Source organism: Neofelis nebulosa, chromosome 3, assembly GCF_028018385.1.
Source record: "Neofelis nebulosa isolate mNeoNeb1 chromosome 3, mNeoNeb1.pri, whole genome shotgun sequence".
In the NCBI taxonomy this organism is placed as follows: Eukaryota; Metazoa; Chordata; class Mammalia; order Carnivora; family Felidae; genus Neofelis; species Neofelis nebulosa.
The window spans coordinates 70,655,518-70,683,012 of NC_080784.1; the positions used below are offsets into that span (position 1 = coordinate 70,655,518).

A 27,495-nucleotide genomic window follows, 5' to 3' on the forward strand; every position below is an offset into this window, starting at 1 on the left:
GCTGCCTCTAGTTCTCAGAGCAGGATTCCCAAAAGTTCCCATCAATTTTCAACAGCCATTCCTGGGCACCCCTGATGTTTGGGTTTGGAATAATCCAAGGTTAAGGGACTTGTGTCTCTGACAGAGAGGAGGCCAAAACAAAGGATGATGTAATGATGCTGTGTCAAATGATCTCCTTTATTTTTTTTATTATTAAAATGAAGGCATAAACCTTATGGGTTACAAAGTATGCATGTTTATTGACTAATGAATGAACAGATGATTTATAAAGTTTGGGTTTATGTAAAGTGGAGCATTCCTGATTCTGAGACATTTACTCACCTCAGCACCCATTCTTGGGAGTATCTTTTTCTCAGAAAGGAATGATCCCCAGAGTAAAGGTGCCCTGGGCCATTAGAATAAACCTTTGGATGTGGACTGGCCAGGCAGAACAATTCATCCAACTAACTGTGTGGGATCTCCTTGAATTTGAACGACAATAGTAGTTTGCTGGACAGAAAGTATTAGCTTCTTTGTAGGCTCCTAATACCTTTGGAGGCAGCTCTGAAGAAATTAAAGGGTGTGACATTATCCTGGGCATATTTAAAGAAAATTAAGGCCACCGAAGAAACTACCTTTTGTGGCCTATCAAGTAGGAAGTGTTCTGGGATGAAAGTCTTTCAGAAGTTAACCCAAACATTGTTTAAGCATTGTTTGATAAACAAGCTTGAGGTTAAAATGAGGTTTGTCCAGCAAAGGGAAACAAGAGAGAGAAGCAAACCAAGAAACAGACTCTTAAATGTAGAGAACAAACTGATGGTTACCAGAGGGGAGGTAAGTGGGGGATGGGTTAAAGAGGTGATGGGGATTAAGGAACACTTGTGATGAGCACCAGGTATTGTATGCAAGGTAAGTATGTATGTATGTGTTGAATGTAAGTGTTGTATTGTATGTATGTGTTGAATCACTAAATTCTACACCTGAAACTAATATTACACTGTATGATAACTAACTGGAATTTAAATAAAAACTTAAAAAAAAATAAAATGAGGTTTGTGTGTAGAGAAAAGTGAAAGTTTCAGTTCCTTAGGTATTTCCAGTGCTCTTTTGAGAATAAGAAATAGAAAACCACATATTTTTGAACAGACAATGCATGGTTGTGTATTAATACATATTTATGACCCATGTCACTTTTCCTTTTGTGTTTTTAACCTTGAAAAAGGCAGACCGCTAACTTTAATGGAATATTCTAAAATGCGAAGAGCTAAGTTCTGCATCAAACTGCCTGCCTTTCCCATCATTCTGACCGTTGTATAAAAAACTGTATTTAGGAAACGAAGGAATATTTGGTATTCCAGAGTTTTCAATGCAGGCCCACTTAAAAATTTAAAAATTATATTTAAAAATACATATCACCATCACACTCATAAATAAATACTGTTTATCTAATTCTTATAGATTAGTAAGTGCAGAAAAATATTTTGGGATATTAACAAAGTTTTTCTTCCCTTGAAGTTTTCTCATTCTCTGTCCTTTTTCCTAGAGCAGGCAGCTAAAGTTTTCCGCTTTTGTTGTTTTGGAGAAAGGATGACACAGAAGCTTGCAGATAACAAAAGGAATCAAATTCTTAGTATTTGATTTTCAAAGGCCTATATTTGAGCACTGAAATTTGGAAAAACATAACAGAAGAACGAGCTTTGCTATTCCCAGTCTGCACAAGACAGTTGGACCAGAGAGGGAGAGTAGAAGGGTCTTCTTGTCCTCCCATTTCCCTAGACAGCAGAATCTGGGGGAAACCAGAAACTCTTTACTTCATTACATCTGCAAAGACATTATTTCCAAATAAGGTCACATTCTGAGGTTTGAGGTGGACATACCTTTTTAGCAGATACTAACCTACTACACTACCCAAAATGTATTAGAAGAGATTTCTATTTCCCCTGTGGATTATAGAAAAACTAACATGGAAACGGAATAACAAAAGTCTTCATCTTTTTTCCTGTAGACATCCTTTTCCTCTGCTAAAGTGAGGAGTGTTCAGAGAAAGAGTCTACAGAGGGACGGCATCAGAACTCAGGTCTTCATGATAGAGTAACTCAACTTGGCTCCAACTGGGGGATGAAGTTGGGTTGGTGTAACTTCAAAGGGGAGCCCTCTCTGTACAACCATCCATTTATAACACAGAGGAAATGCTAACAAATTCTAATCTGGAAATGCGGAGTTCCTTTTAAATAAAAATCTAGAGGTAGTGAATAAATGCCATAGTATCTGCGAATTTGACACTACTTTAATATTTCATGTTTACTACTGAGTTACGCTCAGTTTAAAATGGACATAAGTGATTTCTGAATGAGGGTCCTAACATTTTTGTAATCTGATTCCTTTGGTATTTACCCAGATATATTCATCCAGGTATCTAAGAGTTTTAGCTGAAAAAGCAAAAGGTCCCTTTTCTTTTGGTTTGCCATTGTGATACCAAGTACTACTCTAAGGACTCTTTGAGACTCTTTTGGGTCTCTAGTCTGTTTGATTGCATAGATAGTTCTGAGTAGAGATGAAAAGTGGGTTAGGATACACAGCAAACACGTATGGAAATTGTATGGGAATTGTATCAAATTTTTCAGGGGAAAAATATATATTTCATATTGAAGTTTATCAGTAAGGATCAAAGTTATTATAAAAATGGTGTAACCAATTTTGATATATGTATGTCTATAAATTCTGTATTGCCCAAATATTTTAGAAAGAAAGGGATTCTTATGAATTCAATGGAAAACTTCAAATCTATTGCTTTTGCTTGCCTTGTGTCACTGAAAAATGTTCAGTGAGTAGATGTGTTATACTTTTTATACTGAGATATTTTATTTTTGTATTCAGTAAACTATTCCATTATAGAGAAATTATTTTTGTAAAGAAAAGTGGGAACTCAATAAGCAAATAGGAGTGCTTGTTTAAAATGCTTGTGATAATACAAAAGTCACATTTTTCTCCCTAAATATATTTAGTTCATATTATAGTTCGATATATGGGGAGTCAGTTTAATTTATTTAATGGTGTTTCATTTTGGGGGTGACTCTGCTAAATTTTATAGCTACTATTTTGATTTGACGTACTTTTCCACTTTAATAATTATTACTGGTGTCAATGGTAACAGCTTGGAGGTATTTTTTAGGGTGTATCTTAAAAATTCTAATTAAGGAAAAGTCTCCTCCCTTCCATTACAGAAAGATTTTTTATTTGGCAATACATTATTAACTTATAAATGAGCATCTAAAAGTGATTTTTACCTGTGGATTTTTCTTTTATTCATATGTTAAGATACTATATTTTATGTGATTGTAAATATATTTAATGCTGCTTATTCAAATATGCATGAAGTTTACATATTCTGAAAAGAACCAACTTTCTGACCTAATTTAATTAGCATTAAACAGAATGTAAACATGAATGTCTTAAAAAATGAACAGCCAGGGGAGCGCAAATTATGTAGATACTCTAAAATTAAAAAAAAAAAAAAAAAAGAAAGAAAACAATTCACAGCCAGTGAAGGAAATTCAGTAATAAGAAGCAAGAGGAAATAACTGCATTTCATAATTTTTGTCACCTAGACCCTAAAGGTGATGATAAAATTCTGTTTTCCTTCCTGGGATGTTCCAACCTGTACATGCATGGACGCAGCAACATGTCAACTTACCATTGCTGAGGTTTTGACCAGAGTTCAACTTAAATTCTTCTTTTTTTAATTTCTAGATGACTGCAACCAATACAGTGCCAATGTTTCTTATAAAAGCTAACAAATTGGTAATAATGATAATGGAGTTAGCAAGTTAGTAAGTCTGCATACCATATTGAGAGTTTGACTCTAGTTTATTTCTACTCTTGCTACTATCTCACCTGCATTCCTTGTTTTCCACTCACTTGGGTCTAGGTCAGTGGTTCTCGAAATGTAATGTGTGGGGTGACTTGAAGAGCTTTCAGAAACATTGCTGAGCCACCGGCAGAGTTTCTGATTCAGTCGGGTTGGGATGGGGACTGAGAACCTACACTCCTAGTAGCTTTGTGGCTAATGCTGATGGCTTTGGTCCAGAACTACAGTGGAAGATCTGCTGGCCTGGATAAATTTCAGGAGAGTACTTTTTTTCTGACATTAAGAAGTCCAGGAATAGTTTAAGATAGTATTTGTTACATAGACATGTTTTCATAAGAATAGATTATGATTTTGCCCATATTTCCAAAACTGGACTTGGGTTTTTTATTTTTTTGATGTTGACAATGGTGAGTAAAGGAGCTTTCAAATAGCATTAAGCAGGGGCACCTGGGTGGCTCAGTCAGTTGAATGTCTGACTTCGGCTCAGGTCATGATCTCACAGCTTGTGGGTTTGAGCCCCGCGTTGGGCTCTGTGCTGACAGCTCAGAGCCTGGAGCCTGCTTTGGATTCTGTGACTCTGTCTCTCTCTCTCTCTGCCCCTCCCCCTCTGGCTCTCTCTCTCAAAAATAAATGAACATTAAAAAAATTTTTAAATAGCATTAAACAGAATATTTTTTTGCTTAATAAACAGAATCTTTTTTGTCTAATAAATATTTTAATATTAATTGCTATTCAAGTCACCTGCATTTTTAATAATTAGTATTTTTGATTAAACAAAATGCTGTTTACTTTCATATGCCATGTACACCTATAGCTGGAACTTGACTTATTTCATCTGTGACCTATTTTATTTTTATGAATGCTGGTGGTGCACACCACTCCCTGCTCACATCAGGGGTCCCTAAGATAACCATTTTGCAAAACCTTTGGAACAGATTGCTTATAGTACTTTGACTCAACTTGCTTCACCCTTCCCTACATGCATACAAACCAGGATTTCCCTGGTTTGAAGTCCAATCAAATATAAACTATTCCTGGGATAGAATAAAAAAGATGTGAACTCCAGAGTAACTACTGAGTATAGTGGTCAATAATCTGATCCACACAGATTTATTGAGTACCTGTTTTATGTGTGTGTGTATGCATTTCTACACATGCAATTAATTTAATTCTCACAACAAATTTATTATTCCAATTTCACAAATAAGGAAAGTGAGACTGAGCCAAAAGAAATGACTTGTCTAAGTATCAACAGATAGAAAAAGACACTTCCAGGATTTGAGCCTGAACTTTCTGATGTCAGGTTGAGAAGTCTTCCAACCATTCTGTTTCTATTTAAAAAGAAATCAAAGAGGGTAAGGAAAAGTCATTATTGTTGACTGTAAAATACAAGCCACTATTCTGAGATACACAGTCCAAGGGTAGAGAAGGGGGGTGGGGGCAGGAATCTGTTTAGTGCTACATAGAAATTAAAAGCAACTGCTTGGGTTTTTTCTTTGGAAGTAATGATATTAAAATATTAACAACACAGTTTGTAAACTTAATGGGATGAACAGAATAATAACTAAAGTCTAATTTACGAATACTGTGATGGACTTGGTTTGAAAGAGAAAAGAAGAGAGGAAAAGACAAGCACGAAGTAGAAAGGGAATTGAGAGACAGTGAAAAAAGGGATGAGGACAGTTAGGGAGGCAGAATGGAAGTGGGGAGACACATGGAAATGAGACAGAAAAAGAGAGAATGGCCCTCAGATACACAGAGAGCGGGGGTGGGGGGTGGGGGGTGGGAATTGGGAGGGAGATAAAGGCAAAGAGGTGGAAGAAAGAAGAAACCATGATGGATCTCTAACCTGATTTTTGTTCTGATGGTATTGTTTTCACAAGAGTTAAGCCCCTGCTTGTCATCAGAATTCAAATTCTAAGAGTAAAGATGTAGGCCTTAATATTTTCTCTAATGTATATTTTCTTTGTTAAAATTCAACAGGATAGTTAAGCAGGATAATTAACATAATTAAGGTCCAAATATACAAATAAAATATAGTTTATTTGGTCCTGCCCAAATAAACTATAGTTACATTTTCAGGAAATGGGGGAAAGCTTACCCACCTCCTGACTATCTCATAATCAATAGGACACACACACACACACACACACACACACACACACACACACAGCTATTTATATAAACATAAAACTACAAAAACAAAAATATGGAAAAATAGTGTTCCTTCAAATATGAGCTGCTGTTTCAATAAGTAAATAGACAAACCATGGTTGTTCCTAGAAATATTTAAATTGCTTAACAGACAGGACTTCCTAAAGTCACACAGGTGGGGACTCTGAGTCACCGAGAGTTAATATCAATGTTTGTGGGAAAAGCAATCTCTGAGTCACCGAGAGTTAATATCAACGTTTGTGGGAAAAGCAATGATAATACCAACTGGGGTAGAATTTGCAAAAGTGGTTGCAGTGGCTGCCCTCCCTCTGCCCAACCCCCTTGCAGTGTGACTTTGCAGCTCCTCTCAGCAAGAGAAGTCAATTTCATCCCTTGAAACTGGACTGGTCTTGTGACTCCCTTCAACAAGGATGTGGGGCAAGTGTGTCATTTTTTGAGCATAGGCTTCAAGAGTCCTTTTACACCTCCAGTTACCCCTGGGTGCCATGTCTCTACCACTAGCAGAAAGCTTAGCCTACTGGAGGGCCAGAGCTGAGTCACTCTGGTTATCTCAGCCAAGGTCCCAGGCATGACGACAAAGCTGATCCACAGATAATGGAGGGTACATGAAAAAGTCCCAACTAGGTTGAGAACTGTGGAGCTGATCTCAGCTGAGCCCAGCCCAAGTTGTTGACCCACAGAATTGCAAGCTAAAGAAATGATTACTTCTTATGTCATTAAGTTTGTAAGGTAGCTACAACTGGCTGATACACAAGTTAACATTTTACTGAATGCCAATTTTGTGTCAGGTGCTGGGCTAAGCATCCTAGATACAGTGTCTCACTGAATCTTTTTAAGACATGTGGACACAGATATTTTTATTATTCCCACGTCACAGAAAAGACAACAGCCATCGTTACCCTCTTCAGAGGCAGGTTTTAAATCCAGGTCACCCAAGCTTGATCTCTGCATTCCAATGCATATAGCCTCCATCTGAATTTGCTGGTTGGTGAATCCTGAAAAACTTGAGTAATTAAGGATTACTACTTTGAAGATTGTTACTTTTGTTATTTGGTTTCTTTAAATGCAGCACTAGAGCAAGAGCTCCCAAGCTTTTTTTCACTGAGAAACTACTTTTGGTGGCAAATTCCCTGTCCTACCAAGTTTTTTCCTGCTTTCTGTCAACATATCAGTTGGTAGGAAACTCTCAAGCCACTCTCTCTATATGAACTGCTAGCAGCTTAAGGGGGAAGTGGCTGGCGGTGGGAAGAACACTTTTATCTTGGTTTTTAAAAAGTTTATATGGTAATCAGGTGTTTTAAGAAGATAGAACATATATATACATATATGTATGCGTATATATACATATATGTATACATATATATACACACACACGTATTCATACGTATACATATATATAAATATATAAAAGATTTCGGCTCAGGTCCTGATCTCATGGCTTGTGGGTTTGAGCCCTGTGTCTGGCTCTGTGCTGACAGCTCAGAGCCTGGAGCCTGTTTCAAATTCTGTGTCTCCCCCTCTCTCTGTTCCTCCCCCACTTGTGCTTTGTCTCAAAAATAGATAAACATTAAAAAATTATAAAAAAAAAAAAAGAAGACAACACATATGTATAGCCATCCAAATCAAAGATAATCATAGCTTAAGCTCACCAGTTTAGATAGTGTGTTTACTCTTGAGTTAACTGCTACCACCTAGAGAAGTGTTAGTTCCTTCAGCGTAGGGTCTTAAAAAAGTCTGTAATACTCTAGGGAGTGAAAACAGCAAGTCTCTTCAGTGTATTACTTATTTATGCAGCATTTCTGATTGTTATGTATGTCTTTATCCTCCAAAAATAGTACCTTATTTCCCCATGAGTAAGAAATCTCATTATTTTACATTATTAACCAAAGTTCATTTTCCCAGTGGGTCAGATCCAGCCAGTTGAAGTTCTTTTATAAATGTGTGTTGTTACGGCTTCAGAAATTTGAACAGGATATTTGGAGGTATGGTAGTGGAGGAGTAGTGAGACCATAGGCTTGCCTTGTCCCTTTTTAGAGTAGAGGTGAAAAAAACCGCCACATCTTGGAAGGTAGGAGCTGCAGAGAGTTGATTTGGGGGAGAGAAGAGCTGCAGGTACTCCAATGGGGAGGGAGCCCTGATCACAGGGAGAGGAGCGAGAGAAGGAGAGAGAGAGTGACAGTGTGTGCAGGGAATTACACAAGAAAAAGTCTCCCTTAAAGCCATTGACTGTGACAGGGAGAGGCGCGGAATACCACAAGATTTTATAAATAGTGGAGTGCAGAGTTTGAAGTTTCAGAAGTCTGCACCATCGCCAGGGACACGCCTAGTAGGCTTAGTGGTGCTCCAGTGGGGGAGGAGGGTGGAGACCTGGGAGTGGGCAGTGTGGGCTGAAGATCTTCTGGGTCACATGGGGAGAAGCAGTTCTGCCTGCCTGCAGTACGTTTGGGAGAGATGGCCCGGCCTCTCCAATGAGGGCTTCCTGAAGAGTGGTGGCTGCAAACTCCCTGCTCCAGGGACAAGAGAGCAGGTGACGCCATTTTCAGCCTGCCCAATAGCACTGACCCACTTCAGCGCGCAAAATAGCACCACCAACCAGGGGCTGGAGCCCCTTTTACCAAGCTTTGCTACTCTGTGCCCTGCAGGTGCATTTCCACTAGGCAAGTCGGCCTAGGGTAAGTACAGCAGGTCCCACCCCCAGAAGATCAGCACAAACCCCTTGCGTGCACCAAGTCTACTGATCATAGGCTGCTACAAAGCCTCACCTCTAGGGGAAATAGGATCTAGCTTCTTTTGTTCAGCCCCCCTTGGGATACCAGAAAAAGCAATTCTAATCTTTATTGTTATTTTAAAATTATTTTATTATTGTTATTGTTGTTGTTATTATTATTATTATTATTATTATTATTATTATTATTTTGGATCTAGCTTCTTTTAACAAGCAGAACAAAACACACCTAGGATCTAGCTTTCTCTTTCTTTTCTTTCTTTCTTTCTTTCTTTCTTTCTTTCTTTCTTTCTTTCTTTCTTTCCTTCCTTCCTTCCTTCCTTCCTTCCTTCCTTCCTTCCTTCCTTCCTTCTTCCTTTTTTCTTTCTTCCACCTTGACAATATGACAAGATGGAGGAATTTACCCCAAAAGAAAGAAAAGAAAGAAGCCAGGGCCAGGGATTTAATCAATACAGATATAAGTACAATGTCTGAACTAAAATTTAAAACAATAATTATAAAGATGATGGCTGGGCTTGAGAAAAGCATAGGAGACACTAGAGAATCCCTTACCATAGAGATAATGGAACTAAAAACTAGTCAGGCTGAAATTAAAAATAATATAACTGATATGCAAATCTGAATGCATGTTATGATGACAAGGATGGATGAAAGAGAGGGGCAAAATCAGTGATATAGAAGATAAAATTATGGAAAATAACAAAGCTGAAAAGAAGAGGGAAAGAAAAATATTGGATCACAAATGTAGACTTAGGGAATTCAGCTACTCCTTATAGCATAATAACATTTGTATCCTAGGGGTCCCAGAAGAAGAGAGGTAAAAATGGGCAGAAGGTATTTGAGCAAATGATAGCTGGAAACTTCCCTAATCTGGGGAAGGAAACAGATATTGAGTTCCAGAAAGCACAGAGAAACTCCCATTATTCAACAAAAACTGACCATCACCAAAATATAAATGAACTATTGAGACTTCATCAAGATAAAAAACCTTTAGGGTGCCTGGGTGGTTAAGTCAGTTAAGCATTTGACCTTACTTAGGTCATGATTTCACAGTTCATGAGTTCAAACCCCACATTGGCCCCTGTTCTGACAGCTCAGAGCCTGGAGCCTGCTTGGGATTCTCTGTCCCCTCTGTCTTTGCCCCTTCCCCACTTGCAATCTCTCTCTCTCTCTCGCAAAATAGATAAATGTTAAAAAAGAAAAAGAAAGCTTTAAATAAAGATAAAAAGGTTTTGCACAGCAAAGGGAACAATCAACATTCCCTACAGAATGGGAGAGAAGATATTTGCTAATGACATAAAGGGTTAATATCCAAAAATATGTAAAGAACTTATGAAAGTCAACACCCAAAAAATAAATAATCCAGTTAAGAAATGGGTAGACTACATGAATAGACATTTTTCCAAAGAAGACATCCAGGTGGCTAACAGACACATGAAAAGATGCTCAGTATTACTCATCATCAGGGAAATACAAATCAAAACTACAGAGATAACCTCACACCCATCAGAATGGCTAAAATTAACAACACACGAAACAACAGATGTTGGCAAGGATGTAGAGAAAGGGGAACCCTCTAGCACTGCTGATGGGAATGTACATTGGTGCAGCCACTCTGATAAACAGTATGGAGGTTACTCAAAAAGTTAAAAATAGAACTGCTATAACCCAGCAATTGCACTACAGGGTATTTTACCCAAAGATACAAAATACAGATTTTGAAGGGGGACATGCACACCTTGGCAGCATTCTCAGCAATAGCCAAATTATGGAGAGAGCCCAATGTCCATCAACTGATGATGACAAAGACAATGTGACATATATATGCAATGGAATATTACTCACCTATCTAAAAGAGTGAAATCTTGCCAATTGCAATGATGTGGATGGAACTAGGGAGTATTATGCTAAGCACAATAACTCGGAGAAAAACTTGGAGAAATAACTCAGAGAAAAACAAATACCATATGATTTCACTCATATGTGGAATTTAAGAAACAAAAGAGATGAACAAAGGGGAAAGGAAGGTAAAATAAAAAGATAAAAACAGAGTGTGAGGCAAAAATATAGGAGACTCAATTATAGAGAACATGGTAGATTGCTGGAGGGGAGGGGCTGGATGGGCTAATGGGTAACAGGTATTAAGGAGGGCACTCATTTTGTTGAGCAATGGGTGTTACATGTAAGTGATGAATCACTAAAGTCTACTCCTGAACCAAAACTACACTAAATATTAATGAGCTAGAATTTAAATAAACATTTGGATAAAAAAAAAGGAATGAAATCTTGCCATTTGCAACAACATGGATGGAGCTAGAGACTATCATGCTAAGTGAAATAAGTCAGTCACAGAAAGACAAATAGCATATGATTTCACTCATGTGGAATTTAGGAAATAAAACAAATGAACATATGGGAAGGGAGGAAAAAGAGAGAGCGAAACAAACTATAAGAGACTCTATGATAGAGAATAAACTGAGGGTTGATGGAGGGAAGGTGGATGGGGAGATGGGCTAAATTGGCAACAGGTATTAAGGAGGGCACTTGTGTTGAGCAGTGGGTGTTATATGTAGGTGATGAATCACTAAATTCTATTTTTGAAACAATATTACACTGTATTTTAACTAACTAGAATTTTAAAAATTTGAAAACAATGAATATACTAAACAAAATTTGAGCAAAATTCTAACCAAAAGCCAAGTTTTCCTGGTATTCTCTTTGGTCAGAAGCTCTACTTGTTGACTTTATTAGGTTATAAATTTGATTGTTGGTAAATAATAGGTTAGCTGGACTTATTGTTTGTTCTTTATTAGGCGGTCTCATTTGTCCATCAGAATTGTAGTTAGCAACAGATAATAAGAAAGAGCAATAGCTGTTCACACTTAGCTAGTACCTGCTGTATGCTTGCATTTCTCTAATCCCTTACATTTAATCTTCCCAAGTTATCTTAGCATAGGGACAATTTCCAAACCCTTTTCTAATATCAGGAAAGAGAGTCAAAAGAGAGGTTTAGAAACATTCTCAAGACTACATAATTGGTCATTGTTGTACCCAGATTCAAACCAGACAGTCTTGTCTCCAGCGCCCAAATTCCCAATTCCTACACCATTTTGCTTGTATGATGTTAACTGGATGGGTTCGTGGGATACAAAACTTACTATGTGCACAATCACCACTTTCCTCAAATACTGGTGGTGATAATATAAAGAATGGATGTTTGAGGGGCGCCTGGGTGGCTCAGTCGGTTAAGCGTCCAACTTCAGCTCAGGTCACGATCTCACGGTCCGTGAGTTCGAGCCCCGCGTCGGGCTCTGGGCTGATGGCTCAGAGCCTGGAGCCTGCTTCCGATTCTGTGTCTCCCTCTCTCTCAGCCCCTCCCCAGTTCATGCTCTGTCTCTCTCTGTCCCAAAAATAAATAAACGTTAAAAAAAAATTAAAAAAAAAAGAATGGATGTTTGAAGCTAATAAAAAACAATGTACGATTTCCCTAAGTGACACATATTTTTTCAATTTAGTTTCTCTTTTCTCTTGTTATGAGCAGTCTCAGAGACTTTACCTGCAGTGATTTTGCCCTGATTCCTGCTGTGACTACAAGTGCTTCACTCACCGCAGTTGTCCTCATCCGCTTGGTTGCCACAGTCGTCCACGCCATTGCAATGAAGAAGCTGAGGCAAGCACTTGGTGATATTCCCACAGGGGAAATAGCCAAGGGAGCACTTGACATCCTGCCCACTCCCGGGAAGGACTGTGATGAAGAAGGAGGAGAGAAGGTTAATACAAAGGCTTGGCAAAAAATGGTTTCTCCCCAGTATCCTAAAACCTGTAATCTCATTCTGGTTTGTACCGCCCACTGTGTGGCCGCCTCACCTTGCTTACTAGCCTCATGCCAACTGTTTTCCAAGAACCTTCACGCCAATGGGATGTTCTCTTCTGTGTCCCCAGAAGATGCCAGGATTCTCCTTTCTTTGCCTTTTCTCATGCTGTTTCCCACGTGGAATGTCCTCCACCCCCATCCTTTTTCTATGCAATGTCTGCCCATACTTTATAGTTTATCTCAATTCCCTTCTTCTCCCTTTCAAAAATATTTTAACCAATCATTTTAAAAATCGGGAATTTATTGAATTGTTACTCAGAATCAAGACTCTTCTGGTATTAAAGGAAGAAGACATAGAGAACATCAGGAAAGTACATGCACATGCTCACTCACAGACTGGATAGTGCCTGTGTGTGAGGCTCTGTGCAAGATTTTGTGTAAACCACACTGAATGAAACAAAGTTCCTGGCCAAACTTTCAGATGGGCTTCTTTCACTTAGTAATACACATTTAAGGGTCCTCTATGTCTTTTTATGGCTTAATAACTAATTTATTTTAGCACTGAATAATATTCCATTGTTTGAATGTACCATAGTTTATTTATCTTTACTTACTGAAGGACATTTCAGTTTCACCCAAGTTTTGGCAATTATGAATAAAGCTGCTATAAGCATCCATCCACATGCAGGTGTTTGTGTGGATATAGGTTAACTATGCCATTTTAAAACCTTAGATTTATATAAATTTTAAAGATTATTGGAGACTCCAAATGTAGTTCTGTTACTTACTATCCTTACCAAGTTTGTACATGTTTGGAACTTACTAGAATATTGTCAATTAAAAGAAATAAAAACAGAATAGCTTGAATTGTCAGTAACATTTATTATATAAAAATGTGTTTGTGATCTGTCACCAAGATGTGAAAAGAATAAAAAAGACTATTTTCTTTGTAAGATGCAGCATGACATTTTAATAATAGGGCAAGTGACATCTTTATACAGAAGAAATCTAGCAATGTCAGGTTTTGACTGTACTTAGTTGTTTCAGAGCACATCATTTGATGAAGGAAATAGTTAAATCTATGTAATAATGAGCTGTGTTGTAAGTGGTGTTCTCACTTGTGAAATTATTTTTAATTATTTTTAATTTTTAAATTATTTTAGTTTAATTTTTTTTAACGTTTATTTATTATTGAGAGGCAGAGACAGAGCATGAGAGGGGCAGAGAGAGGGGGAGACACAAAATCTGAAGCAGGCTCCAGGATCCAGCTGTCAGCACAGAGCCTGATGTGAGGCTTGAACTCATGAACCGAGAGATCATGACCTGAGCTGAAGTTGGACGCTTAACTGACTGAGCCACCCAGGTGCCTCTCACTTGCGAAATTATTTTAAAATTATTTATCAATATTTTTTCAACAAATTGATTAAAATGAAATCAAAGGATTTGTATGCCGCAGAATGGCCCTGGCAGGACATCACATATTTCAGAGACTTCAAGTGTACGTAAAATAAGGTAATCTGTGTTGATACTGACTTCTGATGTCTTTATTAATTTTTTTAATTAATTTTTGAAGAACAAAATTTAAAAATCAAGGGTTTCAGGGATAACTGACTGGCTCAGTTAGTAGAGCATGTGACTCTTGGTATTGGGTTTGTGAGTTTGAGCCCACCATTGGGTATACAGCTTACTTAAAAAAAAAAAAAAATCAAGGATTTCAGAAAAATTCTGTGATGAGTTGTCAGTCTTCAGCTGAGAGTTACTATTTGAAGATGTTTTAACTAGACGAGACACACCTGCCTGTGTTTTCATGCTGCTGTTTTGAAATTCTCTTCTGAGTAACTTACTTTTAGGGATATTATGTTTTTACGTCCTATCTTTTAAGTTTATATTTAGAAGCAGATACAGCCCTTCAATGATTGTGTCATGGAATGAGTTCTACATTTTTATAACATTATGATTCAAAAGATACATTTAAGGTCTTAAATAGTGATATTTTAAAAATAACTTTGATATTATCTCAGATTTAAAGTTGCAAATACAGTATAAATAATGATTTTTCCTCCTGAATCATTTGAGAGTAAGTTCCTGACTAGATGCTCCATCACCCCTAAAAACTTCGGCTGTGTTTTTTTCTCTAAATAAGGATGTTCTCCTCCTATATAATCATGCTAGAACCATAAAAATCAGGAAATTAACATTAATACCTTATTACCATTTAAACCACAGAATCCATTCACTTCTCACATACTGTTCAAAAAATGTCCTTCATAGTAAAAGGATCTAGTTTATAATCCTTATATTTAATTGTCCCATTTCTTCAGTTTCCTTTGATCTGGAATAGTATCTTAGTTTTTCCTTATCTTTCATGACCTCAACACTTTTGAAGATTGTAAGTTAAATATTTTGTAGAATGTCCCTAAATTTTGGTTGTATGATATTTCATCAAAATTAGATTTAGATTATGCAACTTTGGTAAGAAATTCACAGAAGTGATGCTTATTTCAACCTGTCAGGTTATGCAAGGTTTGATTTGTCCCATTACTGATGATGATCACTTTTGGTCGCTTGGTTAGGGTGATATCTGCAAAACTTTTCCACTGTGAAGTTAGTCTTTGTGATTAATAAGCATTTTTGTAGGGGCACCTGAGTGGCTCAGTTGGTTAAACCTCCAATTCTTAATTTTGGTTCAGGTCATCTCATGATTCATGAGTTTGGGCCCTGCATCAGGCTCTGTGCTGGCAATGCGGAATCTGCTTGGTATCCTGTCTCCCTCTCTCTCTGTCCCTCCCCTGCTTGCTTTCTGTATCTCTATAAAAATAAATTTAAAAAAATTAAAAATAAGTATTTCATGGAAGGGTGTCCAATTCCTAGCTAACACCATATGGTCCAGTCTAGTTTTCTCCCTTTACATATCTTTAGCTCCCCTTTCTGACAATGAGAAAGTGCTTTCTATTATCCTTAACATAGTTATTATCTTGACAAATCCGCTTCCTGCATAGTTACCTTCCTCACCCCTCTTCAGTTCTGACTCCCAACAATGGACATTTTTCCTGCATGAGCACTCTCCTTGCCCTGTTAGCCATCTGTTACAGAATGCCAGGCACCACCTTCCTCTGTGGACACCCTCCTTATCCCATTGTGGCCCCCAAATTCCTCTCTGGGATGCCATAGGTCCTCTGTCACATCCAGCACAGAAGAATACCTTTCTGTGGTTCACCAAATAGCTTTAGGGCTCAATTGTTCAGGAAGAGAATGATAGAGTAAGGGGCAGGTAAGTGATGGTTATAGGAAAATTTAGGAGAAGTTGAAGGGGATCATCTTATACCACTCCCAAATGTGCATGCTACTTTGGCATAAGTATTGTTTTAAAATGAAGACAATTGAAAATAAGCAAACATAGAGCCCTCCACCCTTCCCCTATCTGCCTGAAAGCAGGACATATATTTCCCTTTGTAAGGGTGTCTTCCTCCTCCTTCCATACCAGGAGGAGAACAGCTCTTGTCACTGGAGATGGAAAGTTGGCACCGAGGTGAGTCTGCACAAACAAACATTATTAAATAGCCCCTTTTCTCTCTCTCAGGACTAAAATCTTAGGGGTTTCAATAAACACTTTTTGGAGGCTAAGTTCCAAGTGATTTATCATTAGTGAAATAAAATTTAGCTTCTACTTTTTTGACAGACCTTGACAGAAATGCACAAGCACTTACAATTTTGCCTAGGAAAATGCACAAAAGTGCCACTTCAGTGAAATTATAACTCTTACTCTGTAGCAAACTTAAATGCAAATATGGAAAATTTTAACATGGTTGCTCTGAAGTCAATGCCTTAAGGGCATCTCTGTTCAGTTAAATTTAAGTAGTGAGTGTAATTGGCACATTTAATTAAAATGTTTATTGTGTTTCTGTACAACTTTGACTTGTGTAAACACTAAGATGGGAGTTTCATTGGATTCTATAACTTATTTCCAGCATTTGAAATCCTCCTCACAATCTATGGAAAATATGCAATATTCTATTTTCTTAGATAATTACAGCATCAAAAGTATGGACGTAGTTTACTACCTTGTTAGGAAGTAAAATACACACACACACACACACACACACACACACACACACACAAACTGACACAAAGACAAACTTTCCCTATATTCAGTCCATTTATTTTAAAAAAGATAATTTCTATCTTAAATGATGACTATCAATAGCTATTTAAGATGTTTAGAAATAAAAAATAGAAGTATCAGATGTGGGGGTGCCTGGGTGGCTCAGTTGGTTAAACATCCAACTCTTGATTTTGTCTCAGGCATGGTCTCAGGTTAGTGAGATCGGGCTCCATGTCAGGCTCTGCACTGACAGCACACAGCCTGCTTGGGATTCTCTCTCTCCCTCTCTGCCCCTCCATCTCCCCTGCTCACACTCTCTCTCTCAAAATAAATAAATAAACTTAAAAAATACCGGATGTAGTGGAGGATTGTTAAATAAATTACATGGTGTAGTTTCAGAACTACATATTTGCATATGTTGAACAATAGTCTATATTGTTTGTTCTTATTTATATAAAATAAAAGCTATATGTGTGTTTATAAAATGCTGATATATTCACAATGAACTGTTAACAGTAGTCATCTTTGGGAAATGGGACAAATAATTTCAGGAAAAATGGGAGATTTTATTTTGCAGTTTATACCTTTAAGAAAAGAAAATTTGGACTTGTGTTTTAAAAATGAGTATTCTTGGGGCACCTGGGTGGCTCAGTTGGTTGAGTGTCCGACTTTGGCTCAGGTCAGGATCTCACAATTTGTGAGTTCAAGCCCCGCGTTCGGCTCTGTGCTGACGGCTCAGAGCCTGGAGCCTGTTTCAGATTCTGTGTCTCCCTCTCTCTGCCCCTTCCCCGCTCATGCTCTGTCTCTCTCTGTCTCTCAAAAATGAATAAACGTTAAAAAAAATTAAAAAATAAATAAAAATGAGTATTCCTTTAATAATAATAAAAATAATCTGAAGTTATTTATAGACAATTCAAATGTGTGAAAATTTGGTTTCTTAGCTATAGATTAAAAACCTGATTGTAATATTAGTTAGCTCTCTTTAGACCTTTTGAAAGAAGGTGAGTATGAGATCAGTGGTTCTTAGTCAGGGATGATTTTGTTCCTCAGGGGTCCAATGGCAAAGTCTGGAGACATTTTTACGTCATAACTTAGGGGGCTGCTATTAGCATCTAATTAAGGTAGAGTCCAGGGATACTGTTAAACATCTCACAATGCACAGGAAACCTCCTCCCAAACAAAAACTTATCTGTCTTAATATGTCAGTAGTACCCAGGATGGGAAACCCAGGACTTGTCATTGGTGAAGAATCAATAGGAAAACACTCCACGCCAGCAGATGACTAACACATGAGCTCACTTGCAGAACAGGCAATTGATTACTTTAGTGGCTGTTTATCCTTCTAGTGGAGACTTTCTAATTGATTTTAAGAGGTTTTAGAAATAGATGGACATTACCAGTGCAGCTTTTGTGTCTCTGGAAAGGTTGCAACTGCTATTGTTTTGACAACTGGGAAAGAGGTTGCACATTGTTATGTCCACTAGTCCCAGGGACTCATGGTAGTTAGAATCATTTCTTAAAAAAAAAAAATTAATGTTTATTTATTTTTGAGAGACAGAAAGAGAGAGAGAGAGAGAGAGAGAGAGAGTGTGTGTGTGTGTGTGTGTGTGTGTGTGTGTGTGTGTGTGCAAGCAGGGGAGATGCAGAGAGAGAGGGAGACACAGCATCTGAAGCGAGCTCCAGGCTCTGAGCTGTCAGCATAGAGCCCGATGCAGGGTTTGAACTCATGAACTGTGAGATCATGACCTGAGCTGAAGTTGGATGCTTAACTGACTGAGCCACCCAGGCACCCCTAGAAAGAATCATTTCTTAAGTGCAAGAATTATTAAACAATGGGTTGGGTTACTAAGACAGTCTCGGGAAATTTTGAAAAATTGGATAGATAATTTAAGCATATTCTGCCAAAAGTAAAAGAATTGGCCACAGAATATTTTCAGGCCTCTTGAACGAGTTCCATGAATCTTTGAATAGCAAAACAGATGTTTTAAGGAAGATATTATTTAAAAAGAACATTTTAGACTTCAAATCTGAGAGTTTGAGATGTGTGTACTCTGTACACACAAAAAATATTGACAAAAATTCAATCATCTCTACCTCAAGAGAGCTGAAAAATTAGCCAAAAAATTCCTTTGTCCTGACAAAAATCCGGGTACTTAATATCTCTGAATTTTATTGCTTCAGCCCAGTTTCTCATTATAAATATTGTATTATGATCTTTCTCATAACTTATGCTCCTCCAGATAAATTAAACACTTAGTTTCCCAAGAAATATGCCTTTCTCTAGAAGAAGAGGATTAAGAGTACACTTATTGTAAAGAGCACTGAGTAATGCATGGATTGTTGAATCACTATAGGGTACACCTGAAACTAATATAACACTGTAGGTTAATTACAATTGAATAAATCAATAAAATAACATTCTGCAACAAACACAAAGAAACCATTCTTCCACCAACAATAACAAAAAAATATGACTTTATCATTGCCTGTCCTGATTCCAGTTTGACTTAAAACCTCACATAGAACTGACTGACGGTTTGCAGTCCCCAAATATGTCATGCACATTGCTGTTACCTACCAATAAAATGACAGTACATAGGCACTGGGATTTCTTCATTTACTTGCCAATATCCTGTGCTTTCTTTAGGATTCAGGTATTACCTTCTTCTGAAAGCATCTAGTTCTTTAGGCTGGGTTGTATACCTACTTTCCGTTTTCTTAGCATTCTGAACCTATCTCATTCCAAAGGCCCCTGTTGCACTATACTGTAATTGCTGCCCACATGTCTCTTCTGTAAGCTTTCTTTTTTTAAGAATTTTTTTAATGCTTATTTATTTTTGAGACAGGGGAAGACAGAGTGCTAGTGGGGGAGGGACAGAGAAAGAGGGAGACACAGAATCTGAAACAGACTCCAGGCTCTGAGCTGTCAGCACAGAGCCTGATGCAGGGCTTGAACCCACAAACCGTGAGATCATAACCTGGGCCGAAGTCGGACGCTTAACCGACTGAGCCACCCAGGTGCCCCAGCTTTTTGAGGGCAGACAGACCATGTCTCAAATCATGGTCATATTCTCTGTGCTTAACATTATAGTATAAGATGGCAATAAATACTTGTGAATGAATGAATAAATGAATGAATTAGAATGAAAGATATGTGGTGAACTGAATTAACTGGAGATGGACTGAATTTTCATTAGCCTTATCTACTCACTGTCACCAGCGTAATAGTCCATGTCCTATTTCACTCATATTCTCCCTATATCATTAGCCTAGGAGAGCATAAGAACATGCCTGTTACAACTAATTTCCTATAAAAACCAAAATTAAAAAAACTGAGAAAAACTAGGAAAAATATGTTAAATTTTTATTAAGTTCATATCTTTCATATCTTTCCATTAGATTTGATATGGTTTTTAAAAATCTTGGCTTATGTAGCAGCTTCTTACCAGATATGTCTCCTGAGGCAAAGGAAACAAAAGCAAAAATGAACTATTGGGATTTCATCAAGATAAAAAGCTTCTGCACAGCAGAGGAAACAATCAAATTAAAAGGCAGCCAGTGGAATGGGAGAAGATAGTTGCAAATAAAATATCTGATAAAGGGTTAGTCTCCAAAGTCTATAAAGAACTTACCAAACTCAACACCCAAAAAACAAATAATCCAGTGAAGAAATGGACAGAAGACATGAATAGACATTTTTTTGAAAGAGGCCATATAGATGGCTAATAGACACATGAAAAGATGCTCAACATCACTCATAATCAGGGAAATACAAATCAAAACTACAATGAGATATTACTTCACACCTGTCAGAATAGCTAAAATTAACAACTTATGAAACAACAGATGTTGACAAGGATGTGGAGAAAGGGGAACCTTCTTGTGCTGCTGGTGGGAATGCAAACTGCTGCAGCCACTCTGGAAAACAGTATGGAGCTTCCTCAGAACGTTAAAACCCAGCAATTGCACTAGTAGGTATTTATACAAAGGATACAAAAATGCTGATTCAAAGAGATACATTCACCCTGATGTTTATAACAGCACTATCAACAATAGCCAAATTATGGAAAGAGCCCAAATGCCTATATATATATCATATATATATATATATCATATATATATATATATGATATATATATATGATATATATATATATATCATATATATATATTCCATATATATATATATCCCATATATATATATTCCATATATATATATATATAATATATATGGAATATTAGTCATAAAAAAGAATGAAATCTTGCCACTTGCAACGATGTGGACTGTTCCTCCCCTGCTCGTCCTCTGTCTCTCAGAAATAAATAAACATTAAAAAAAACCCAACATTTTAAGGGCTGCCTGGGTGGCTCAGTCGGTTAACAATGGCATGGAAGCTAAAGAGTATTATGCTAAGTGAAATAAGTTAGTCAGAGAAAGACAAATACCATATGATTTCACTCATATGTGGAATTTAAGAAACAAAGCAAATGAGCAAAGGTGGAAAAAGAGAGAAAGGCAAACCAAGAAACAGACTCTTAACCATAGAGAACAAACTGATGGTTACCAGAGGGGAGGTGGGCAAGGTGATGGGTGAGATGAGTGATGGGCATTGAGGAGGGCACTTACAGTGATGAGCACCGGGTGTTGAATGTAAGTGATGAATCATTAAATTCTCTACCTGACTCTAATAATACACTGCATGTTAACTAACTTGAATTTAAATAAAAATTTGGAGAAAGAGAAAACAATCTTGGCTTATTTGTGGGGTCTTATAACTTGGTGAGATAACCTTTAAAAATAGTGACTGAAGTTTTTTTTTTCTTTCCTGAAATTTTTTTGTTGCATGGGCTCTTCATCCATTTCAGTGATATTCATTGCTTCATGAGGTGGGCAAGTATAACTGAGAACCAAGGAGTACATTACTACTGCAATTAACTTATATATTTTTAGATGAATTATTATTTTTCTTTTAGAGAGAGAAGGGGGGGGAGACTGTGTGCAAGTGGGGGAGGGGCAGAGGGAGAGAGAGAGAGAATCTTAAGCAGGTTCCACATTCAGCACAGAGCCTGATGTGGGGCTTGATCTCACCACTGTGAGGACATGACCTGAGCTGAAATCAAGAGTCAGGGGCTTAACCAACTACACCACCCAGTTGCCCCTAGATGAAGCATTATTATTGACAGCCTGGGTTTCCATTGTAAGAGCCAAAATTTTGGAAACAAAGTAAGTGTCTTTTCCTTTAAGTTCCAAAGGCTGATTTGTGTGGAGGACTTAGAACATGGAGTTTATACATAAACCACAGAGTGAGAACCCATAGGTGATGGTTAGTTTTATGTGTTAACGTGGCTAGGTCATTGTAGCCAGTTTTTCATTCCGGTACTAATCTAGGCATTACTGTGAAGGCATTATGTAAATGTGTTTAATGTCCACAAAAGCTTTACTGTAAGTAAAAGAGATTGATAATGTGGGTGGGTCTCATCTAATCAGTTGAAGGCCTTAAGAGCAGAAATTGAGGTTTCTCTGAGGAAGAAATTCTACCTGTGGATCACAGTGTTAAGTCCTTCCTAAGAGTTTCTAGCCTTATGGATTTCAGACTTGCCCAGACAGACCCCACAACTGAGCAAACCAGTTCACTGAAATAAATCACTATATATCTATATCTATCAATCTATATATGTATATATATGTATATGAGTATATATGCAAATAATATAAACATAAGAATCACCACATATATGTATGTATATATATGGATAGATAGATCAAAATGAAAATAATATATATCTTACTGCTTCTTTTTCTCTGAAAGAACCTTGATTGATTCAGCATGTGATGGGGCAATTTTCCTGCCTCCTAAAGATAAAAGAATTTGTCAGAAGGCAGGAGGAAATGGATTGCAGGGAACCTCCATTCCCTGGGCTGGGACCAAACAACAATCTGGAAGGAGGATCAACAAGTAGTGGGAGGAATGCCTGGGTGGCTCAGTTGTTTAAGCATCAGATTTCAGCTCAGGTCATGATCTCATAGTTCATGAATTAGAGCCCCACATTGGGCTCTGTGCTGACAGCATGAAGCCTGCTTGGGATTCTCTCTCTGTCCCTCCCCCTGCTCTCTCTCTCGCACTCTCTCTCAAAAATAAGTAAATAAACATAAAAAAAACCCTCCACATATATATATATACATATGTATATATATATGTATGTATATATATATATGTATATGTATGTATATATATACATACATATACATATATATATACATACATATACATACATATATATATACACATATATACATATATATATATGTATATATATGTATATATATATACACACAATGGAGAATTACTCTGCAATCAAAAAGAATGAAATCTTGCCATTTGCAACTATGTGGATGGAACTGGAGAGTATTATGCTAAGTGAAATTAGAGAAAGACAAATATCATATGACTTCACTCATATGAGGACTTTAAGAGACAAAACAGATGAACATAAGGGAAGGGAAACAAAAATAATATAAAAACAGGGAGGGGGACAAAACATAAGAGACTCATAAATATGGAGAACAAACAGAGGGTTACTGGAGGGGGTGTGGGAGGGGAGATGGGCTAAATGGGTAAGGGGCACTAAGGAATCTACTCCTGAGATCATTGTTGCACTATATGCTAACTAATTTGGATGTAAATTAAAAAAAAATAAAATTAAAAAAAATTAAAAAAACATAAAAAAGCCCCACAAAACCTTTAAAAAAATAGGAAATCATGCCCTGGGTGAGTGAAGGGATCACAAATCTCAATGGACCTTTTTCATCCCCCACCACATGGTGTAAGCCACAGTAGAATAAAAAGAAGATGTGATGCATTTAAGGACAGAGACCCAAGGGCTCCTTTTTACAGTCTCTTATTTTATGAAATCCTAGACTGGAACAGAACAGTGTCCTGATGTTTACAGTGTTCCCCAGAGGGGACAGAAGTAGCCAAGAAGCTAGCCAACTGGGAGAGGTCTGACGAACGGGAGGAGGATAATGCAAACTGACCAATGTGAAGCCGACTGCAGGACGGTGTGGGGAAGCCTCTACACCAGATATGACAGAGCCAGGGGACCGGGAACTAAGCACGGGTGGTGCGATTTCCTGGGCGAATGATCCAGCAGTGGACCATAGGACCAAAAGCAGAGGCCCCTCCCACCACAGTCTAGATGACACAAAAACTATGGCCCAGCTTTGGTCACTCCTGGAAAAGAGAGAAGAGAAGAAGACAGAGAAGGTGGAGAGCTTTGAATTGGCAAAATATTTACCCAAAAGATACTGAAGGGAAAAAGCAGTGGGAAGAAAATAAGTGATTGGATTACCTGGAAGTACGTTAGGTTTTCTGTCATATGCAGGAGTGGACATTCAGATTAATTTCATTTACTGAGAAATGAATTTCCATTATTCTGCCCTTAAGTTTCTAAAAGGAGTTGTACTGCTTCTGTTTTACTTGTGTCTAAATTGTAGAGTTAGAGCACATTAAAAAAATGGCATATTCTATTGTGTGTGCATTTTTAAAAACTGATTTAAATCAAGCATTGTGGAGTTCAAAATATATTTAAATGGGTTCTTTCCAGAATTACAGAATCACTGAGAAGAATACCAATGTTTATCTACTCAAAGGCTACCAAGGTTCTGCCACGCAAATCCTTTCTGGAAGAAGGTAGCTCCTTAAGAAAAGTGTGTAGGATTAGCTCATCTGGCATCTCTGGGAAAGAGCTGCTTGGTTTATTCTGCATGCTCAGTGATGGGCTCTTCCTGGGAAGCATTTGAAAAATTGTCATTGAGGGAATAAGTAGTAGCCCTTTAAACAGAGTAGTTGAGATTCATGAATTTGGCTGTTGTTGATTTGCAGCATTTAAAATATATCCCCTATAGATTTACTTTTATGGCAAAGCCGTAACTTCAGTTCTATCCAATTCTGTTTCTCTTAGACCTGCACTGTTGTGGCTAAACTTGACAGGAGAAAAGCACATGATTCATTTCATAACAGGACCCAAATGTTGGGGGGCTCTTAAAGCTGCTAAGAGGAGCCCCACTGGTCCTCCCGCTGTATCTCCCCACAGATCACCCTCATACGTTCTTCGCCCTTGTTATGGATGAACCCTCTGTGCTCTTGCTGAAAGTTGGCCCATTCTCTGAGCTCCAGGCACCACCTCCTCTATCCTACTCAGGACACATTTCAGTGGTTCCTTCCTCGTGCTAAGCATTATCAAATTTTACCTCTCACCTGGCTCATTCTCAACAGTCTGAAAACGTGCCGTTACCTCTCCCTTCTTTTTCTTTTTTACATCTCCCTTCTTAAAAACAAAACAAAACAGAACAAAGCAAGAGGAAAAGAATTTTGTGATCCCATTTCCCATACTAGTTCCATTTCCAGTTTTGTGTCCCCCTTTTAGCAAAACTTGTCAAAATTTTTCTATACTGGTGTTTGTGATATAACTTTTGTGTTTAGCTTTACCTCTAAAGTGTTGGGAAGCTATTGAATACAATATTAATCTTCCTTTGTGAATTTAGGTTATCATGTTGAACAGTACAAGAATGCCTTTAAGGCCCTTTGAGGGAATTTGTGTCCTATAAATTTGACCACAGACTCCTGCGCTTTGAGTTGTCAACTTTGTATAGTTTTTCTCCAAAATTCTTCACCAGGTGTTGCATCACCCATCATTAATTTGTTTGCCTCTGTAGTCTCAGTATCTTCATTACTATTTTTAATTTTTTACTTGAACTGGCTGTAGCTACAAATGAAGATACTGAGACATGGTAAACTTCTGTGTAAAGAATGAGTCAATATGCTATGAATGAGATCCTGAAAAGGACAAAATTCTTTTTCTTCTTCTTTTGTTTTTTAATGGTTTTTAAGAATCAAATTAAAAAAAAATTCTTTTAAATGTTTTCCTATGTTGAGAGAGAGAAAGAGAGAGGGCAAATAGGGAAGGAGCAGAGAGAGAGGAAGAGAGAGAATTCCAAGCAGCTCTGCATTGTCAGCACACCAGTGAGCCAGCCAGGTGCCTCAAGAATGAAATTTTTTTGGGTTCTAGGATATGTGATCTACAATTGGGTGAGATGTTATTGTAAACATTTTTTAGAGCTTAGTATTCTGCCATAATAAGCATTCAGTAAGAATTTATTGAAGGGATGCACATATTTCCCAACACAGAGAGCAGCCAAGATTTCTGAATTTTCTATTTATGCATTTTTAGCATATTTCTCAAACTATGACAAAACTGTTTTTCCTGACTATCCAACCATCACATTTTATTCCTACTCACCGGTACAACAGCAGTAAGCTTTATTGATTACTCTAGTAGTGCAGCCAAGAAATAGAGATCTTAAATCAAGGGCAGTTGTATTTCTTAATAGCTCTTCCATTCAGTACCTTATTTCCATTCCTACTGTCTCAACTTATTTCAATCCGTATGATATCCTGTCCAGGTAATAAATTTTTAATGGTTTCTTTTTTGATCGCACTTTAGCCTTATAGTCAAACGGCCCCAACTTGCCGTAACCTGCTTTTTAAAACCTAAAAATCCATTACTTTAACTTTTGCTCTGATCAGCAGTTCTTTCTTTCATGTTTTTGAGCACTTATATGTTAGGCCCTAGGTTAAGCATTTTGCATGTCTTGCTTCATTTTATCCTCATAATAATTCCATTAAATAATTATCAATATTACCTGACTTTAAGGCTTAGAAGGGAAGGCGTAGAGGAGTAAGTTGCTTGGGATCCAAGAACTGGTAAGTGGCAAAACTGATTCAGACTCATGGCCAACTCATTCCAGAGTATGCGTTCTTAACCATGGTGCCTCTACTCATTCCCCCCATATTAACCTGCTCATGAGCCCCTGAAAAATTTTCAGATTTTGGCCTTCCTTTTTTGGCATATGATGGTGTCCCCGCATTTCTTCTTTTTCTAAATCTTACCTTTCATGATCAATTATCCTTTCTGACTGACTTCCTTTTGGATTTCTATTCTGGGTGAAATGTCTTTCTTTTGAAATCTTTCAGTGCAAGGATGAGATACTGCTTTATCAGGGTATTTTGTATTTGTGTTTCCCTGGATGTTCTAAGATATTTCCCCAAAGGTCAAAGACAAACATAATGCATCTAAACAGACATTTTCTTATTGTTTCTTGGCAGATGGTATTGGAGATGGCGGTTTTATAAATTCAGACTCATGGTTCATATGGAACAATGATTCCCAGTGAAGACAAAGATTTCTTCCCATGGTTGCTCCTTACTTATATTTACTCATATTTAGAGAGTAAAAAAAAAAAAATTAAAAAGGGGGAAAACACAGTTCTCATTATCTTTCCTCTCTAGAGAGGTCTCCAGAAATAAACAACTGAATTGATAAATCCTTGTGGAGAACGTTATATTTCAGTGGCCAAGGTATGGGCAAAAGGGACCAAGCAGAACAAAGTGGACTAGTACGCACCATATATTCTGATATTCACAGTAAATACTGATGTCCAGCAGACTTATGTTTTATTCTTGGCTATGCATCTAAATTGATGGGCAAATTTGGGCAAGTCACTTCATCTTGCTGGATGTGAGGTTTCCTCCAATGTTGGGAGAGGAGACAGTACTAGCTCTTGTAATGTTATTTGATTCTGGGTGGAAGATAAAATGTTAATGAAAATATTTGAAAGTTCATCTTTCAAGGGGAAGTACTAGGAAGAGAAGATACATGAAGAAAAATAGGGAAGAAATATTGAATGAAATTGAGAAGTAGAGAATGAATACAGTTCAATAGTGATTGGGAGGAGACAGAGGAACTTCTAGTTGCCTGCTTATTATTTATTTC

The 27,495-nt window shown here is 37.5% G+C and overlaps 2 protein-coding genes across 10 annotated transcripts in view; one reads left to right on the forward strand and one right to left on the reverse strand.

Moving 5' to 3' along the window:
* The window catches only part of C3H4orf46 (chromosome 3 C4orf46 homolog), an 86,767-nt gene extending 74,370 nt beyond the window's left edge, over positions 1 to 12,397 (forward strand). Inside the window, exon 4 of one of the 2 annotated variants that reach the window (XM_058721043.1) lies at positions 12,289 to 12,397. In XM_058721043.1, the coding sequence (XP_058577026.1) occupies positions 12,289 to 12,312 (24 nt within the window). In that variant the 3' untranslated portion in view covers positions 12,313 to 12,397. Of the gene's footprint in view, positions 1 to 1,984; positions 2,255 to 12,288 lie in introns of those variants that run through there. The other variant, XM_058721042.1, reaches the window with a different exon arrangement.
* The window catches only part of RXFP1 (relaxin family peptide receptor 1), a 136,489-nt gene that overhangs the window by 63,993 nt on the left and 45,001 nt on the right, over positions 1 to 27,495 (reverse strand). For all 8 annotated transcript variants that reach the window (XM_058721037.1, XM_058721035.1, XM_058721036.1 and 5 more), the window contains exon 2: positions 12,355 to 12,492. In XM_058721037.1, the coding sequence (XP_058577020.1) occupies positions 12,355 to 12,492 (138 nt within the window). The remainder of the gene's footprint in view (positions 1 to 12,354; positions 12,493 to 27,495) is intronic.